Source organism: Eublepharis macularius, chromosome 12 (assembly GCF_028583425.1).
Source record: "Eublepharis macularius isolate TG4126 chromosome 12, MPM_Emac_v1.0, whole genome shotgun sequence".
NCBI lineage: Eukaryota > Metazoa > Chordata > Lepidosauria > Squamata > Eublepharidae > Eublepharis > Eublepharis macularius.
Window position 1 is genome coordinate 1,502,493 of NC_072801.1, and position 17,508 is coordinate 1,520,000.

Consider the following 17,508-nt stretch of genomic DNA (forward strand, 5'->3'; position numbering starts at 1 on the left):
GAGAAAGAAACCTGCTCGGGCCGGGCTGCTATTTGCTCCTGCACTGCCGGCTCTGCCTTCTGCCCAACACAATCTCACAAGGCAGATGACTGTGGAAAGAACATGGGAATGAACACAGTTACCCTGGGGAGGAAAATCTACCTGCTCCTGTCAACGGCAACCATTCTGCTGCCTCCTCCTGCTCCAGCACGCAGAGGAAAAGCTCGGCAGATACTGTTGTCTCTGCCCATTAGCCCATCAGAGAGCCAGTCTGGTGTAGCGGTTAAGAGCGCGGGACTCTAATCTGGAGAGCCGGGTTTGATTCCCCACCCCTCCCCTTGAAGCCAGCTGGGTGACTTTGGGTCAGTCACAGCTCTCTCGGAGCTCTCTCAGCCCCACCCACCTCACAGGGTGTTTTGTTGTACGGATAATAATAACACAGCTTTGTAAACTGCTCTGAGTGGGAGTTAAGTCATCCTGAAGGGCGGTATATAAATCGAATGTTGTTGTTGTTGTTGTTGTTGTTAGAAGCGTTTGGCACTGAGAGGTCAGCCAGCATGTCTGACAGTGCCAACCCTGGCCAGGCCAGGCCAGAAAGAAGGTGGGCTCCCTTTCCGTTCTGCAAACACCCCCTGCCATTTCAGGATGGAGTAGGGGCTGGAAGGGGAGACACCCAGAAAGGTTGCTCAGAGCACCATGTGAGCCTGAGAAAGAGGCAGGACAGGCCACTGCGGCCTGCTCCAAGCCTCTAGAAGAGAAGGCAGATCTGGAGAACCTCCCTGGCTTCACGAAGTACCTGCCACAGCAGCTCAGAGTCCCGGTGTGTGATGCCACGCCGTTAAGCCTCATCAGAGGAATGTCAAGGCTGGAAGAGTCAAGCTCAGATTGCTCCTGGAGGAGGCAAAAAAAGTCCTGGCCATTTTGTGGAGACCCAGCCTGAGATGGCTACTCCAAAGTTACAAGCAAACTGGGCTTTTCTGACATTCAGAGGTAGACTGCCCCTGGACTTAGGAGTCCCTTGCACTTGAGTCCATGTGAAAACTGCCCCCTCTGCTAGGACTGGTCACAATGCAGAAGGCAAAGGGTGTCAGCAAGCAGGCCCCTCCCTCCCCAGTGGGTAGTGAGTTGGAAGGACCTTGGAAGGTGGCTCGAGAATGCATTTCTAGCAAAGCAGGACTTCAAAGGTCTGTGTTCTTTGCAGACCCCAACCCAACTCCTGACCACCAGACGATTGTGAAGTGGCATGGATCCTTATTCCTGGGAAGGTTACAAGCCTCTCGCCAGCCAACACGGCTCTCTCCGCCCAGAGGTTGTTTCACTAATTGATGCGGCAGAGAAGCCTTTCACCTCAGAGGAGACACGCACGTGCACACACACACCCTGCCTCCACGGCCACCAGCAGGTTAATAAAGAGTTTTGTGACTTTGTGTTTTGCCTTGAAAGAAAAAAAATATCCACTTGCTTTTGCAAACAAGAAGTCAGGCTGTTCTCTCCATTCAGCCTCCGTCTCTCTCTGAGATGTAGATTCGTTTTCCAAAGAGAAGGAGAGATTTCTCTCCTGTGAAGAGTTCCACAATTAAAAAAGCATCAAGGAAAAATCTGGCCCCTTTAAGGCTGCATAAATGTCCACACTGAGCTCCTTCAACTGTCCTGAGAAGATGGGCTTGAATGTTCTCACATCACAAAAAAGATCCTCTTAAATATTTATAGCTGGGGGTGGGGTGGAGGGGGGGGGAAAGAGCCTTTGTTTCGTATGGCGGCTGGTATAAAACTGTCATAGCAGAAAATAGCCTTTTGGGGGGTCAATATTGGTGTTTGCTATCAAAGAGACACAACGCCCACCCCCAAAGTCCCCATAAGCTCTTTCTCTAATCGATTGCGGCTGCCTGATGAAGCCAAGAGCAGCTTTCTGGGCGCTGAGGGACAGCAGGCACCTTTCAGTCCCGAGCACGGCTGCTGCACAAACTCTTCCCACTCTTTGCATTACTCCACATAAAAAGAAGGGCAGCAGAGCAAGCGAGTGTGAGTGAGTGAGTGTGAGTGAGTGTGAGTGAGTGAGTGTGTGTGCAGCTCCTACAAAAAAGTGAAGAATTCCTTAGGACCACTGAGGGGCTGGTGACTCTGCATATCAGGGGAAGGAAGGGGCATGACGTAGGGCTGGGGTAACCACACAACACCCATCAAGATCTCCGTCTCATTTGTCTGGTACACAAGAAGGGATTTCTTGACCTTGGGACAGGAACTGTCCGGTCTGAGCAGCTGGGGTTGCACTCTGGAAGCCTGGCAAATGTTCTAACCAAGGCCCTGCCAGCTCCAGCTATTGTCTCAAGCACAGCTGGGGTGCCTCGGTTCAAATACACTTCTCCAGGCCTCCTCCCAGCCAGGCTGGCTATTAGTATGCAGAGAGCAGTCAAGGTGCAGCCATGTGCGGCTCCCATCAGAACAGCACACAGCTTGTGCACACAGAGGACCAATCTGGGGAGGCAGATGATCAGTGCAGGATTAAGCTAGGGAGGGGAGGCGTCGATGTCTTTCACAACCCAAGTCTAGTGCAGCAAGGGAAGGAGGAAATCAGAAGCAGGGGGGCGGGCAGGGGTTACTTTTGGTAGTTTGGTAAAGGAAACTTGAGGGTGACCCACACTCCCCTCCCCTCCACTGATGCCGCTGCTCAGGTTGAAGGGCTGAGTGCGGAAAGCAGAAGCCCCACCACTCTGGCTACGAAGAAACCCTCAAGAATAGAAGCAGCACGGCCTGTGTGCACCCCCAGCACAGCCAGTCATGGCACAGCGCCACTGAAGCCAATGGAACCAGGGGGGGGGCACTTCTCACGGCTGTCAGTGGGGTTTAGTCAGGAGTGGACACGTCAGCAACACGCCCTCAGGCGGGGCTCCCCGAGAGAGAGAGAGAGAGAGAGAGAGAGAGAGAGAGAGAGAGAGAGAGAGAGAGAGAGAGATCAACCCATCTCTGCTGAAATGGATCCAGGCACATCCCAGAAGTCCCACTGATTAAACCAGGTGAAAGTTTAAAGCGGTGCAGACAAGAGCTTGGGCAACAGGAGCCGGCTGCAGGTTGCTGACACAGACACGTTTGCAGCCATCGAAGAAGGGGGGGGGGGAATGCAGAGGGGAGAGCTGGAACCCAAACAGGCGCCTGAGTGAGAATTCTCCCCGGATCTTGGCTTGCACTTATGAACTATTCAGGCCTCTGCTCACGTGGCCAACGATCACCACAAGTGATGCAGGCCTACAGCATGTTGCAGAGCTAGACGTTTTGATGCAATTTAAAGGCAACCAAAAGGAGATTTTTCAAAAAGGGAGGGGGGGCAGGAGAAGTGCAACCGAGGGGATGGGAGGGAAGCCCCAGGAGCTGCAGCTAGAGGCCACCGGAAAGACCTGGAAAGGTTTGCAATACCCACAGCCCACCTGTGCGGATGCCATCACGGGCACAAAAGAGCTTGGACAAAGGGGTCCTTTTTGGAGTGGCTGTGCAGCAGGACTGCAGCCCACACCATCTGAGCTGAAGCACCCTCTGCTCTCACTGGCCCTGCTCGGGTTTCGAGAACAGCCCCTGCTCTAGATGGAAATGGGCACTCATTTCTCATCCAATGTACTGGCAACCCACATGACTTTCCATGGCACACCTTACCATGCACACCGAGTTTAGGCAAGAGGGGTGAGCAGCAGCTGCCTCCTCAAATATGTGTTGCGCTAGACCACAGGATGATCCTGCACTTTGTCCTGAAGAGAGAGGCCTGAACAACTCTCCCCTCTGTGGCACCCCAAACTATCCTCAAGCACCATGCCTGAGCCTGGAAGGAAGTCCACGTTGGCTGGCTGTCCCAGAGCAGCAGCTGTGCTTGGGCTGCACCACTTCTGAATGAAGGCCAGGGCACAGATGACCAAACAGTTTCTTATTAACAAAATCCCCGCATGCAGAAAGCTAGTATTTCAAGGTGAAAACTAAGTTAGGACCATGGCTTTCCACATGCAGGAAGACTTTTGCACAGAGAAACAACACGTCTTGTGAGCCCCCCTCTGCCCCAGCTGTCCTGCCCCAGTGTCCTTGAGGGCTTAGGAAACCAGCCCACAAACATTCCTGAGGGGCAGCAATGTCAGCCTGCCCCAGGCCAAACAACAAGAATTGGCAGAAAATGCCCTCATCGGCACCAACACAGCTGTTCAAGAGAAGAAAACACATTCCTGCTTGGGTAAGAAGGGGGGCACGCCCTGCTGTGCATTGGAGCATTGGAGGAAGAAGGCAGGGCAGGGGGGGAGGGGGAAACTTACAGCCTTTGGCTTGAAAGGAGGTTGGACCTCTTTCCGTTCAAGTTTGTCCCAGTCAATGTAACGGAAGAAAGCATGTTCCTTGATGTCTCGCTCCCCTTCAGGGCCACACCCCAGGCGCTTTGCGGGATGCTTGGTCATGAGCTGGAGCAGAGAAGGAGAAATGGCCAGGATCAGATCCAGGGCCAGGCAGGCCTCTGTTAGAAAAGCCACTGGAGAACCCGAATGCAAAGCGGAAGGGCTCTGAATTCAACAGGTACGTTTCTAATGTGAGCAATTCCTAGACATTAAAATGCACAGAGCGGTCTGGGACAAAGGTGCTCTTGGCATTTTCTGGTTGAAAGGAAATGGCTGGTTTCCCCATCTTTCTCCAGAGTGGAGATTCAAAGCTCGAGCCCACCTAGACAGTGTAGCAATCTGACACAGGGTGCTGTCTTCTAACAGGTAAGAACACTCCCTACGTTCTCCAGATATACCCCCCCACCCCCAGAAACCAGCAAGAAGCAAAGAAAGACAGCCTGTGGTTATTGTGGGTTTTCCGGGCTGTATTGCCGTGGTCTTGGCATTGTAGTTCCTGACGTTTCGCCAGCAGCTGTGGCTGGCATCTTCAGAGGTGTAGCACCAAAAGACAGAGATTTTCCCTCGATCATCTAAACAACATCCTCCTGAACATACAATTCACAATGGAGAAAGAAATCGAGGGAAAACTCCACACCCTGGGAAACTCTTACAGGATGACTCAGCTCAACCCCACCCCTCCTGAGTAGATACAAATGACCTACATCTTTTCCACACTGTGACACTGAGAGATCTCTGTCTTTTGGTGCTACACCTCTGAAGATGCCAGCCACAGCTGCTGGCGAAACGTCAAGAACTACAATGCCAAGACCACGGCAATACAGCCCGGAAAACCCACAACAACCATCGTTCTCCAGCCGTGAAAGCCTTCGACAATACAAAGACAGCCTGTCTTTGGACATCCACAGGCCTCACTGGATCTGCACCAGCGCTTGCACTTTGGGGCTGACTGACCCACATGGATCAGCCATTGCCAAGAGACAGGGCAGGGCTGCTTCCAGGGTTGGCCTGAGGGGGAGGGAGGGGGATGAACAGTGAGTAACAAAAGCCTGAAGAAAACTTAACAGTCAGTAGCTGCTGAGATAGTAGGGGCAGTGGGACCCAAATGGCTCCAGAAGGCCCCTGTTTCTTGCCTCCAGAGCAGATGGGAGCGTGGAGAGGGGCTCTCTTGGCACTTGCACCTGCTCTCCTGAAACACTCCATCTAAAATCCCCTTGTAGAGATGAAAGAATGTATTTCCATTTCTGCTACGGCCTAAGGGTTCCCGTGAGCAGCTGCAGAGAGCATGCAGGCTGGATTTAAGCAAGCACCCAGCCTCGCCTCTGGCAGGGCAAACTGCAGGCGTTACTGAGCTCGCGTCAGGCCTTTGCACTGAGCAGTCTGCTGCATTACTCAGCTGTCGGCCTCTGTCTTGCCGAAGGAAGGTGCTGGGGAGGCCAGGGACACACAGGAGCAGAGGGCAGGGCGGGAGTCTGGAGGCCAGGCCAGGTGGGGGACCAGCCCCAAGGTTGGAGAGTACAGCACGGCAGGCCAGGAAGGACCTCAGATGCCAGAAGCAAGCAGGGACACTGTGCAAGGGCAGAGAAGCAGCCCAAAGGCTTCCTTGCATGGGGAGATTTGCCCAGGTGGCAGGCCGTGGAAGCTCTGGCTCACGGGGCCAAGTGCTGCTGGGCTGGTGTGCCACGAAGGGGCCGCAATTCCCTCCTCTAACTGTTGGCCCGGTGGCACAAGAAGGAGGGAAGCAAGCAGCCCCAGGGCTTTGGCCCCTTCAGTGCCTGACCCACAAGCTACAGGGCACCCACAGGCTTCGCACTCAGTACCATCACCTGCCACTGGGCCTTTCCCAGGGTTGTTCTGTCCACCCAGGAGACCACCCCCATTCCTACCTCATGTTCCAAGAGCTGGGAGCACGGTAGGCCATGGAGTTCCACAGCAGGCAATGGCACGGGGGTGGCTCCTGGGGATCACCCCCACTTCCCTCCTCTGAGCAGGAGACTTGGTGGGGCAGGAAGCCAGACCTACAATCCCACGTTCCCAGGCCCGGCACCCCCAGACCAAAGGGTGCCCAGAGTGCCAGCCCTGGGCCATTGGGGCAAGCAACTTCCTTGCAAAGAGACATTTGCTTTGTGTTCCCTGCTGCTCAAGGTCACAACTGGGCCACACAGTGACTGGCTCCAGCACAAATTGGGAAGACAGAAGCAAATCCTCTGCAACTGTCACAAGAACACACAGCTGCTGCACAAATGAGCTTCTTTGTGTTTATATGCAAACCCTTTTCTGAACGCCGTTTTCGAACAGGCCAACCTCCTGTTCCTTTCCTTTTCTGCTTTATTTGGATGAACAACAACAGGCCTCAGAAGATGCGTGACTTACCCACGCCAAGGAGGCAGCTGGGAGGCCCATTGACAGAAAGATCCCTGCCCTTTTCTGTCGCACAGCAGAAGTCTGCAGCTGAGGCATCTCCTAGGATGGCAGCCAGAGCTTCCAGCAACCAGAAAACGTCAGAACCCTTCAGGTTTCCTTTTTACTATCGTCTGAGAGAGAGGACTGCAAGCTCAGATCTGCTGGATTCTTTTAGTATATTATAATATAGTGTGTGTGTGTGTGTGTGTTGTGTGCCTCTTCCTTGCCCAAAATCGAGGCAGGGCTGCTGCAAGCAAGATCATTTGCTGGTAAACCTGTCTGCCCCTCTGCCTGCTTCAGCCTTGGCATTTGCCAGGAGTGCAAAAAGCCATTGCTGAAAAATCCAGCAGACATTTCTGTCTGGGTTGTCTCTTGCCAACATGCAGCATTCAGATTGGGACTGATGGGAAAGGAAACAAAATGAATGGCAAATTGATCATGGTTCCAACCTCTAACCCTCCTCACTGTTTTGAATGGGAGGGCAGTAAAAGCCCTCGAGGTCTTTTTGATACTGCTAGTGTTGAAATTCACCTCCCCAGTGAACAAAAGAGTAAGACGGGCCATCAAGGCTCACATTTCCTGGCCTTGGGCTATTCATCGCCCTTCAAGACTGTCCAAAGGGATCCCTTACCCCTTTGCAGATGGCCACGGCTTCCTTGGACATGGACTTCGGGTACGCCACATTGTGCTCCATGATGGACTGGAAGAGCTCATCCTCATCTTCACCTTCAAATGGCGCCTACAAAATTGGAGAGCAGAAAAGAGAGATCATAGCAGCACTCAAATGTGCCTGCTGTCCCCTTCTTCTGTGCCACTCCCAAGATGCAGGTTCAGGGCACAGCAGACCAAGGACCTTTTCACTCTGCCCAGCCCAAACAATGCCCCACTTTCTCCTTTCCTTTCCCCCATTGCATCTTGTTGCTTCTAGCAAGCAAGTTAGCAGGCATGTCGGGAAGTCTCAGCAAACTGTAAGCTCTCAATAAAGCAAAGAGGGAAGGGAGACGATAGGATTCCACCCAGCAGCTAATCTGCCCTCCGTCTCTCCAATATGTGGCAAGGGGCTTATCTCAACCCAACAATCTCTCTTTGCTTTTGGGAATTTGCACAATGCTGGGATCTTTTGCCTGGTACAGAAAGCTCTCTGAAACAGAACATGGGGAGTGGAGCTAGTACATTATTTTATTGCACTTAGCACATGTATATTCCTTAACAAGCTTTCCTACACTTAATTCCTCTCTTAACTTACAAACCAGTTCTGATGGCGCAATTGATCTCCACCCGTTCTCACAGCATTCTATCACTTGCTCGGCACTTGCTCGGCACATGGAGAGAATCCTCTTGGTCACTCAGGTTTAACTTCTTATGGAACTACCTTCCTGAGGACTGGAAGGTAGCTAATGTTGTCCCCATCTTTAAAAAAGGTTCCAGGGGAGATCCGGGAAATTACAGGCCAGTCAGCCTGACGTCAATACCGGGTAAGTTGGTGGAAACTATTATCAAAAATAAAATTAGTGGGCACATTGATGACCAAAAGCTGATGAGGAAAACTCAGCACGGGTTCTGTAAGGGAAGATCTTGTCTCACCAATCTGTTAGAGTTCTTTGAGGGAGTGAACAAACAAGTGGACAAGGGAGACCCGATAGATATTGTTTATCTTGACTTCCAGAAAGCTTTTGACAAAGTTCCTCATCAAAGGCTCCTAAGTAAGCTCAGTAGCTATGGGATAAAGGGCCAAGTCCTCTTGTGGATCGAAAACTGGCTAATTAATAGGAAACAGAGAGTGAGCATAAACGGGCACTTCTCACAGTGGAGGGTGGTGAGCAGTGGGGTGCCACAGGGGTCGGTATTGGGTCCAATGCTTTTTAACTTGTTTATTAATGATTTGGAATTGGGATTAAGCAGTGAAGTGGCTAAATTTGCAGATGACACGAAATTGTTCAGGGTGGTGAAAGCCAGAGAGGATTGTGAGGCACTCCAAAGGGATCTGTCGAGGCTAGAAGAGTGGGCATCCATGTGGCAAATGAGGTTCAATGTAGCCAAGTGCAAAGTAATGCACATTGGAACCAAAAATCCAAAATATAAATACAAGTTGATGGGGTCTGAACTGGCGGAGACTGACCAAGAGAGAGATCTTGGACTCATGATAGATAACTCACTAAAAACGTCAGCACAGTGTGCGACTGCCATAAAAAAAGCTAATGCTATGCTAGGGGTTATTAGGAAAGGGATTGAAAACAAATCAGCCGGTATCATAATGCCTCTGTATAAATCGATGGTGAGGCCTCATTTGGAGTACTGTGTACAGTTCTGGTCGCCACACCTTAAAAAAGATATCATAGCACTGGAAAAAGTACAGAGAAGGGCAACTAAAATGATTAAAGGGTTGGAACACTTTCCCTATGAGGAAAGATTGAGGCGCTTGGGGCTCTTTAGCCTGGAGAAAAGACGACTGAGGGGAGACATGATAGAGGTTTACAAGATAATGCACGGGTCAGAGAAGGTCGAGAAAGATGTGTTTTTCTCCCTTTCTCACAATACAAGAACTCGTGGGCACTCTATGAAATTATTGAGCAGTCGGGTTAGAACAGATAGAAGAAAATACTACTTTACACAAAGGGTGATAAACACATGGAATTCGTTGCCACAGGAGGTGGTGGCAGCTACAAGCATTGCCAGCTTCAAGAGGGGACTGGACAAATATATGGAGTAGAGGTCCATCAGTGGCTATTAGCCACAGGAGATAGATGGTATTCTCTTTGTGGGGAGGTGGTGCTCTGTTGTCTTGGTGCTGGAAGGAAGGCAGTGGGAGGGCTTCTGGTGTCCTGGCCTCACTGACAGTCCTTTAGATGGCACTGGATTTCTAGCCACTGTGTGTGACAGAATGTTGGACTGGATGGGCCACTGGCCTGATCCAACATGGCTTTGCTTATGTTCTTATGTTCTTAACTGGACTCAGTCTTCTCATGGCCTTTGTATACATGCTTTGGTCTTCTTCATTCCTGATTATATCTGTCCTAGTTTAAAGAACCGTAACCTTATACCTTTACTTCTGCTAGATAGTTCTTTAGTTCTGCCCTTTTATTAGCCATATACCCATAAACCAATACTTTCTGAGCATATTTGTGGCACTAGACTTCCAAACATGACAGTTACACAAAACATCTCATAATTAAATGACAAGCATGTCTTGGCACACTTATCATAACCGAATGCAGCTTGGCATATTTATCAGAAGAACTGACGTGTGTTGTTTCGTGAAAACATAACCACAGCACTTCACATACAATAAACGGGGGCTTTTCTCTGTGTTGTTCTTCTTGGGCTTTCTCTGCTAGGTATCCTTCCACTGATGCTTTCCCCACAATGTGCCAGTCCCTCCTGTGATGCCTGGTCATTTGTTCAGACGGTCCTTCTGCTGACTTAAGTGCCACTCACTGGCCTGGCCTCTCCCAGAATTTGGAGGCAGAGCTGGCCCCTGACTCACTGTGCGACGGACCTGCAACTCTCCAATTTTAGCCCAAAATGGGGCAGGCGCACTCCACACCCTCTGTGCCACTGATAAAACATACAACCCCCTCTCCAAATTATTCCACCACCCCTCATGGAACTCCCTAAAAAACCCATACGAAATCAATTTGGATTCAATTACCTGCCCAGCCAACATTTCGTAGAGCAGGACTCCAAAGGCCCACCAATCCACTGATTTCCCATAGGGCTGATAGGCAATTATCTGCAAAACAGGATAACAACACTACAACAACAGGGCTTTACACTAACACACATGCGCACACGTACTTTTTGGCCCACAGTTACAAGGCAAAATTATTCTGGCTTGGAATCAGGTCATGATGGTGCCCAAAAAGGTTGGCTGGTCTAGAGTTGGGTTCCCAGGGATTTCAAACAACAGGCTCAGAGGATCCATCCCACTCAAAAGTGCTGTCCAAACTGAGCCACACCCTGCCTGGACTTGCATGTCAGCTGCACTGACAGCAGACTGAGTGTGGACGCATGAATACATGCATGGAAGTGACACAGCTGCTGCACCATTTCAAAGACAGAGGCCTTTCCATTACTGGAAACATATGAAGAAGGTCTGCATGGGGATAAGCCATCCCTCACCAGCATTTTTCCCCAGAGTTGAAACAGCTTCCCTGCTTCTGCGTGTCATCTTCCTTGCTGCTTTTGCGTAATAGCTCTGGTTAGGAAGGGGGATCACGTGTCCCTTCACCGCTGGCTCCTTAGATAAACTGTGCCCCTCAATGTGAGAACCACTCCTCGAAACCCCACCCCGGGGTGTCTGGGAACACAGAGGCACAGAGAGGTTCCAAGACCTTGGACAGCTCCATTGGATCCCTGCATGCCTGCACCTGAGCTGCTTGTGTGCCCTGGGCAACTGCCTGCTTGGGCTAGCAGCGTCACCGGGATAGCAGATTTCAGTGGTCCATGAGTGTCACTGAAGAAATGCAGGGGCTTATTGGCACAACCAGGACCTCCCCTGCCTGCAGCACAGCATTTGTCGGTGTTCACACACTGCCTGCCAACCCCCCAGCCCTGAGCACTCAAAAGTGCATGAACTCGCTCAATTTAATCACTGGTTATTCATTATATATCATCCCACTTTTCAGTTATAAACATGGCTCCCCAAATCACTCACATTGTTCAGAAGACGATCCTAAGAACAGCTGACAGTGAACAGAGATGTGCCTCGGGGAGGCAAGTCTCAGCTGCTCTGGATCCAGGCATGACTGAGAGGGAGGGGGGTGCCTGCCTCCTACCCTCCCTCTGATGCCCCCATGGCAGCTGGAAGCAGGAGGGGAGGCAGCACTCAGCTGGGGCTGGATGTGACCAGATTCCCTTGAACAGCCTGGTGTGTCTGGGACGGCACGGCTGCTCCCTCTGTGGCAGCCTGTATGGATGTGCAAATCAATATCCCTGCCATCCAGTGACGGACAGGCATGAAACCCGCTTGAGAGGCAATCATACAAACAGGGCGAGGCCAGTAGCAGGGCTACAGAGTTTGGCCATGCCCAAAGACTTTGCCCCAATCCCCAAAAGGAAGAATAGGGAAGGAATTCTTTTCAGAAGGCAAGGGAGAAGAGGGCAGTGGTCAGTAGGAATCAGGGAGGGCTTTCAGGAGAAGCTCCCAGCTCCACCTTCGGTAAAGTTTTACTGTCCTAAGCAAATCTACTTCAATAGACTCGGAAGGGTGTTGCTGCGCTTCGAATGGCCCTGCCGTCCTGCAAAGCTCAAACCACCGTGCCAGAAGTCAGCTAGACGAGGAAGAGGCTGCCTTTGGAAGGGCTCTTCCCCTCCCTGTTTGTTTCCCTCATTTCAGCACACAGTTTGACAAGCCTGAGGCATCGCCATCTGTCCCTTAATGCAAAAACGTTATGCAGTTTATTCATCCTAATTACAGATTTCTATTCTGAAAAGATTCATATATTCAAACATAAATGCAAATCACATGGTAATTGCAGTGAAATACACACAGACTTGCTCAAGCTCATCACGAGCGGAGGGTGAGCCCCGCTCATCCCAAAGGCCAAGCTCATCCTCGTCATGGAAGGCTGACATTTACACACAACACCTGCATCCTCTTCCTCTCTCAGGCAAAGAAACACAGGGAGGATTCCCCAGGCTTGTTCGATCTAACACCTCCCAAGAAACACAAGGTGGCTTGAAAGAGCATTCCCTTCTCTTGCCTTCCAAAATACAGAGACATCCTCTCTGTGCAAACCTGTGAAATCAAGCATTTTCCCCATCACCAACTCCTTCCCAATCACCAACTCCAACTGCTTGGCTCCATCTGCCTTCATCCTTCTTTAATCATATATTTGCATCGCATTAACATATCCTACATCCAGAAACATAGATTTACATAACAGCCATCGTCTTACAACAACCAAATTCAAGTATGCAAAAGTAATTAAATGGGGCGGATGGGATTAAAGAGTAAGGCTGAGTTCTCCATTCTATGCATAATAACACCAAAACAACACAGAAATGTCTGCAGCAAGAGGCAGAAGGGGCAGCAGATTCAGACACAAAGGCCACGGACCCAACCCTTTAACAGCTGGTCTCACAGCACAGCCATTCAGCAACACTGTGGTGAGGCAGGCCAGCACTGGGGTGGGGGGGATGGGCCAGCCTCAGCACTGAAAGTGGGGGTGGGGGCTGAGATGGACCAGGAGAAGGTATTTCGGAGGGTCTCTGCGTTAGCAGCTCACAGCCCCTTAAAGAGCAACAGTCCTGCTGTCACCTGGGAGGCGCCAGGGAAACCGGCCTGGAAGAGGGAGCTTCCTGCCCCAAGACTGGGAGGCAGAGAGCTAGCTGGGGAGGGGGTTGCCAACCTCCAGATGGAACCCAGAGATCTCCCAGAATTACAACTGATCTCCAGGCTACAGAGAGCAGTTCCCCTGGAGAAAACGGCTGCTTTGGAGGGTGGACTCTATGGAATGATCCCCGGCTGTGTTCCAGCCCCTCCCCAAACCCCACCCGTCAAGGCTCCAACCCCCAAATCTCCAGATATTTTCCGACCTGGAGCTGGCAGCCCTAGCCAGGGATGAGTAGATGCCTCCTTTTCCTGGGCCTGGGGGAGCAGGCCTCCGTGCCCACAGCCAGCATGGCCTGCACCTGGATGTGCCGGGCCCATCCGCAGCCCCGGCAGGAGGAGGGCACTTCCGGGAGGCTCCCAGTCAGAGCCTGGAAGCAGGAAGGGAGGGAGAGGCCCTGCTCTGGCACTGGAGGACCCTCCAAGGACAGACTCCGAACTGAGGGAGGAGGCCCCCAGTGCTGCTCTTTCCCTCACCACCTCCGCTCCCGGCCCCTTTGGACCCCTCTGTTGCAGGGCCGCATTCTGGATCTTTTAACTGACCCTTGGAACACCCCCCCCACACACACACACAGTGCCCCCCGGCCCATAAAGAGGCAGGCCTTGCTCTCTTCTGCTAGCAGCGTTCACGAGGCAGGGCATGGAGATGTGCCATGTGACCCCTGCAGTTCTTCAGCTTTGCAGGTTCAACTTGGCCCACAGAAGCCCCGTGCATCCTTGCAGAAACCAATACAATTATTTGCTGGTGGTGCTGGTGCTGGTGGGAGGGTGATGCTTTAATCCTTTGACACCCCCATGGTGCAGTGCTGGAGGCTGGCTGCCTTCCTGACCACCCAAAAGGATTCTTTTGGCACCAAGGAGACGGCCTTCAGCCACTGAGGTCAAGGCCACTGACAGCAAAAGGTGGGGGGGGGGTGAAGGCAGAGGAGCAAGGGCTTCCTTCTCTAGGCTGCTGCAAATCATTGCTCCTTTAATTCCAAACAGGTGTGTGCCACTCTCCCAATAAAGAATGCACAAAGCCAAAACAAGAACCAGCAAACTTCGACATATCAACAAAACACTACAAAAGAAGCAAGAGCAGGGGGGAGTCAGCGCCCAAAGCCCCTCCCCCACACTCCAAGAAGCCCACGCCCCACGGGCCCCAAAGCAGAAGAGGCCAGTTCTGCTTCCATGAAAGAGACCCTCTGGTAGATCGGACACTCTGGGAGCGTCTGCATGGGCAGTGACCCTGGCTGAGGGGCTCAGGACCCTCACCCATGCTGATTAGGGCTTGAGAGGGTGAGTCAAGCACCTTGAATGGAGCCCACAAACAAACTGGCAGCCAAAACAGAGACTTCAAAATGGGGGAATTTGCATTTTGCAGTTGATGAAGTTTGCAAACTGCCTTCCAAGGCAGCCCCACAGAGAGATCCTGTGCGAGATAAGAGGTTGAGCACACAGGGGCTCTGGGGGGTGCCGGATAGCACCTGTGGGGCTCTGCTGCTCTCCACAAAGGGGCGAGGAATTCCTTGTCTTTTCAAATATTTCTGTTATGTATGTATGTATGTATGTATGTATGTATGTATGTATGTATGTATGTATGTATGTATGTATGTATGTCATTTATAGTCTGCCTTTCTCACTGAGACTCAAGGTGGATTACATAGTGTGAGATCAGTACAATCAGTAGCAAGGACAAGGGCAGGCGTTTCCACACAGTGTCAAGGACATTTCCATAAACAACGTCATAGGGTAGATGAATACAAGTTTACAGAGACATGGCATTAGCAAGGATCCAATACAGGGTTGAAGGATTGCTGAAACAGAGCAGAATCCATTCTAGGATTGACACTAGACAACATGAAGCACAAGCAATATATACGAGCACATATTCAAAGCAACAGACGATATGTAAAGCAACATAATGGTGGAGCCCATGGTTCCCAACTCGTTGGCGAAACACCCGAGACCCCCTCCCTACAATACTGCCCTCCTATCTGAGTAAAAAGCCTTTTTGAATAATTCAGTTTTGCATCGTTTGCGAAAAGCCAGGAGAGTGGGGGGCTCTCCTGACCTCCTCAGGCAGGCTGTTCCACAGGGTAGGGGCCATCCCAGAGAAGGCCCGTGTACGGGCTGCAGTTGATTTTGCCCACGTGCAGGCTGGCACCTGCAAGAGACCCTGTTCAGATGAGTGAAGCTGCCATGGAGGGACATAGGGTGGGAGGCGGTCCCAGAGGTATGCCGGGCCAAGGCCATGAAGAGCTTTGTATGTAATAACCAGTACCTTGAATTGAGGACAGTAGCCAATGGAGTGACTGCAGGATGGGAGTGATGTTCATGCTCCTGCTAACAGTTGAGCTGCAGCATTTTGCATCAATTGGAGCCTCCTAGTTAACTTAGATGGGAGACCAACGTATAGTGCATTACAATAGTCAAGTTTTGATGTTACCAGAGCGTGGATCCAAGTGGCCAGGTCGGCCATGTTGAGGTAGGAAGCCATCTTCCAGGCTAGAGTGAGGTTGTAGTAAGCATTTTTTGCAGCTGCCTTAACTTGTTTTTCTAGTAGTAGTGCTGGATCCAGTATAACCCCATGGCTCTTAACCGACTCTACAAGGGTCAGATGAACTCTATTGAAAGTGGGGAGTGCAATGTCTTTCAGGATATGTGACTTCCCAACAAGCATCACTTCGGTCTTGTCTGGGTTTAATTTCAATTTGTTATTTTTCAGCCATTTCACCACAGCTGTCAGGCTGCGATCTAAGGTTTATACTGAGCCCTGTGGGGACCTGGATAGCGAGATATAGAGATATCATCTGCATATTGATGACACCCAACTCCATAGCTGCGAATGAGTTCTCCTAAAGGTTTTACGTAGAGGTTGAATAACATGGAAGATAAGATTGCGCCCTGCGGGACCCCACAAGATAGTTCCCATTCTGGAGATAGCTGATCTCTGATGGCAACCCTTTGAGACCGTTCCATAAGAAACTATTTAAACCAGACCAGGGCACATCCTTTGATACCCGCTTCAGTTCCTAGATGCCTCAACAGGATGGCATGGTCTACTGTGTCAAAGGCTGCCGACAGATCCAGGAGGAGCAATAAGGAGGCGTGGCCTTTGTCTATATTGAGACGGAGATCATCCACTAATGCTACTAGAGCTGTCTCTGTCCCATGCCCTGGTCTGAATCCTGACTGGAAACGGTCCAGAGGGCAAGAGCTATCCAAGAAGATCTGAGTTGGTTAGCTACTGCTCTCTTTGCCCAGAAAGGGAAGATTAGAGACTGGGCGATAATTGGCCACCTCAGTTTTGTCTAGGGATGGTTTTTTAATTAGTGGACGGATAACTGCCTGTTTGAGCAGCCAGAGGAAGATGCCCTGAGTTAGCGATTGATTTACATTAGATCTCAGTGGTTCACTTATGAGGTCCTTACCTGATTCCAAGAAGGGCAAGGATCAAGCGCACAAGTAGTGGCTTTCATAGATGCCAGGGTCCTGTTAAGGTTGTCCTTGTAATTGGTTCAAAGCAGTCTAAACGTAGGCCGGTTGGTGTATTAAGCATTTCTTCTATCTCGTTTGTATTGCAGCTAGCATCTCGATCAGAGCATGTTCGTGCTATTCTATCCTACCTTTCCATGTTGCCCAAGGTGACTTACAATAATTTCCTATTTATTTTGCAGTTTTGTAATCTGAAGCCTTGTTTTCAGTTCTTTGAAAAATAAAAAATAGTTAAATAAAAGCAAAGGGGGAGAAAACAAGCATTTCAAGATGGTGTCCAGTGGCCTACTGAGGGAAAACAGTTGTTTGTGCCGCTTTGGAAGAGCATTAATTGTGTGCGGCAGCCCCGTCTCACACTGGCAGGCCTCCCATATTAATCTTGGCAGAACAAGGGACAATTAGGGCAAATAATTGAACATCTCCTTGGGAAAGATGCGCACACAAAACAGTTTAGCATTCTGGGGCATCGTTGTAAAGCACACGAGTAGGGAACTTATTTGCCTGATATGCTGCCAGCCAGAGAGATTCGTGTTGTGATACACGCCCATCCAGAGCACCCGCAGCAGGTTTGGAAGGTTTCTCTCTGTCTGTGGCATCAGCAACAGGCGCTTGTAATTCAGCTGCAATGCTGCGTCCGTCACGGAAAGCAACTGAGCCTCCCTCTGGGGATTGTTAAAAACTGGCCCTCCTTTGGCAAGGCTCAGCTCCTCCCCTGCCCAGAGCTGCAGCGGCTGCAGTTCGTCCCCTGCCAGGACTAGGCGGGGAAGAATTGCCACACACCCCCTCCCTGGCACGAGACTCCTCCTCCTCCTCCTCCTCTGTCTTGCAAGTCCCACCCAACAATGCCTGCCTTGCGGTGACTCCCCTTCAAATTCTCCCCACCTGGAATTAAAGGCAGAGAAGGAAGCCGCAGGGGCAGCGAGAACATCAGGGGTGAGGATTGCTCAGGCGGATTTG

General features: G+C 51.0%; 1 protein-coding gene across 1 annotated transcript in view; it reads right to left on the reverse strand.

Moving 5' to 3' along the window:
- Positions 1–17,508, reverse strand: part of PRKCB (protein kinase C beta) — a 168,626-nt gene that overhangs the window by 3,956 nt on the left and 147,162 nt on the right. The window contains exons 14-16 of the mRNA XM_054994913.1: positions 10,393–10,473; positions 7,375–7,482; positions 4,266–4,406 (exon numbers count right to left, since the gene is read on the reverse strand). Coding sequence (XP_054850888.1) covers positions 4,266–4,406; positions 7,375–7,482; positions 10,393–10,473 — 330 coding nt within the window. The remainder of the gene's footprint in view (positions 1–4,265; positions 4,407–7,374; positions 7,483–10,392; positions 10,474–17,508) is intronic.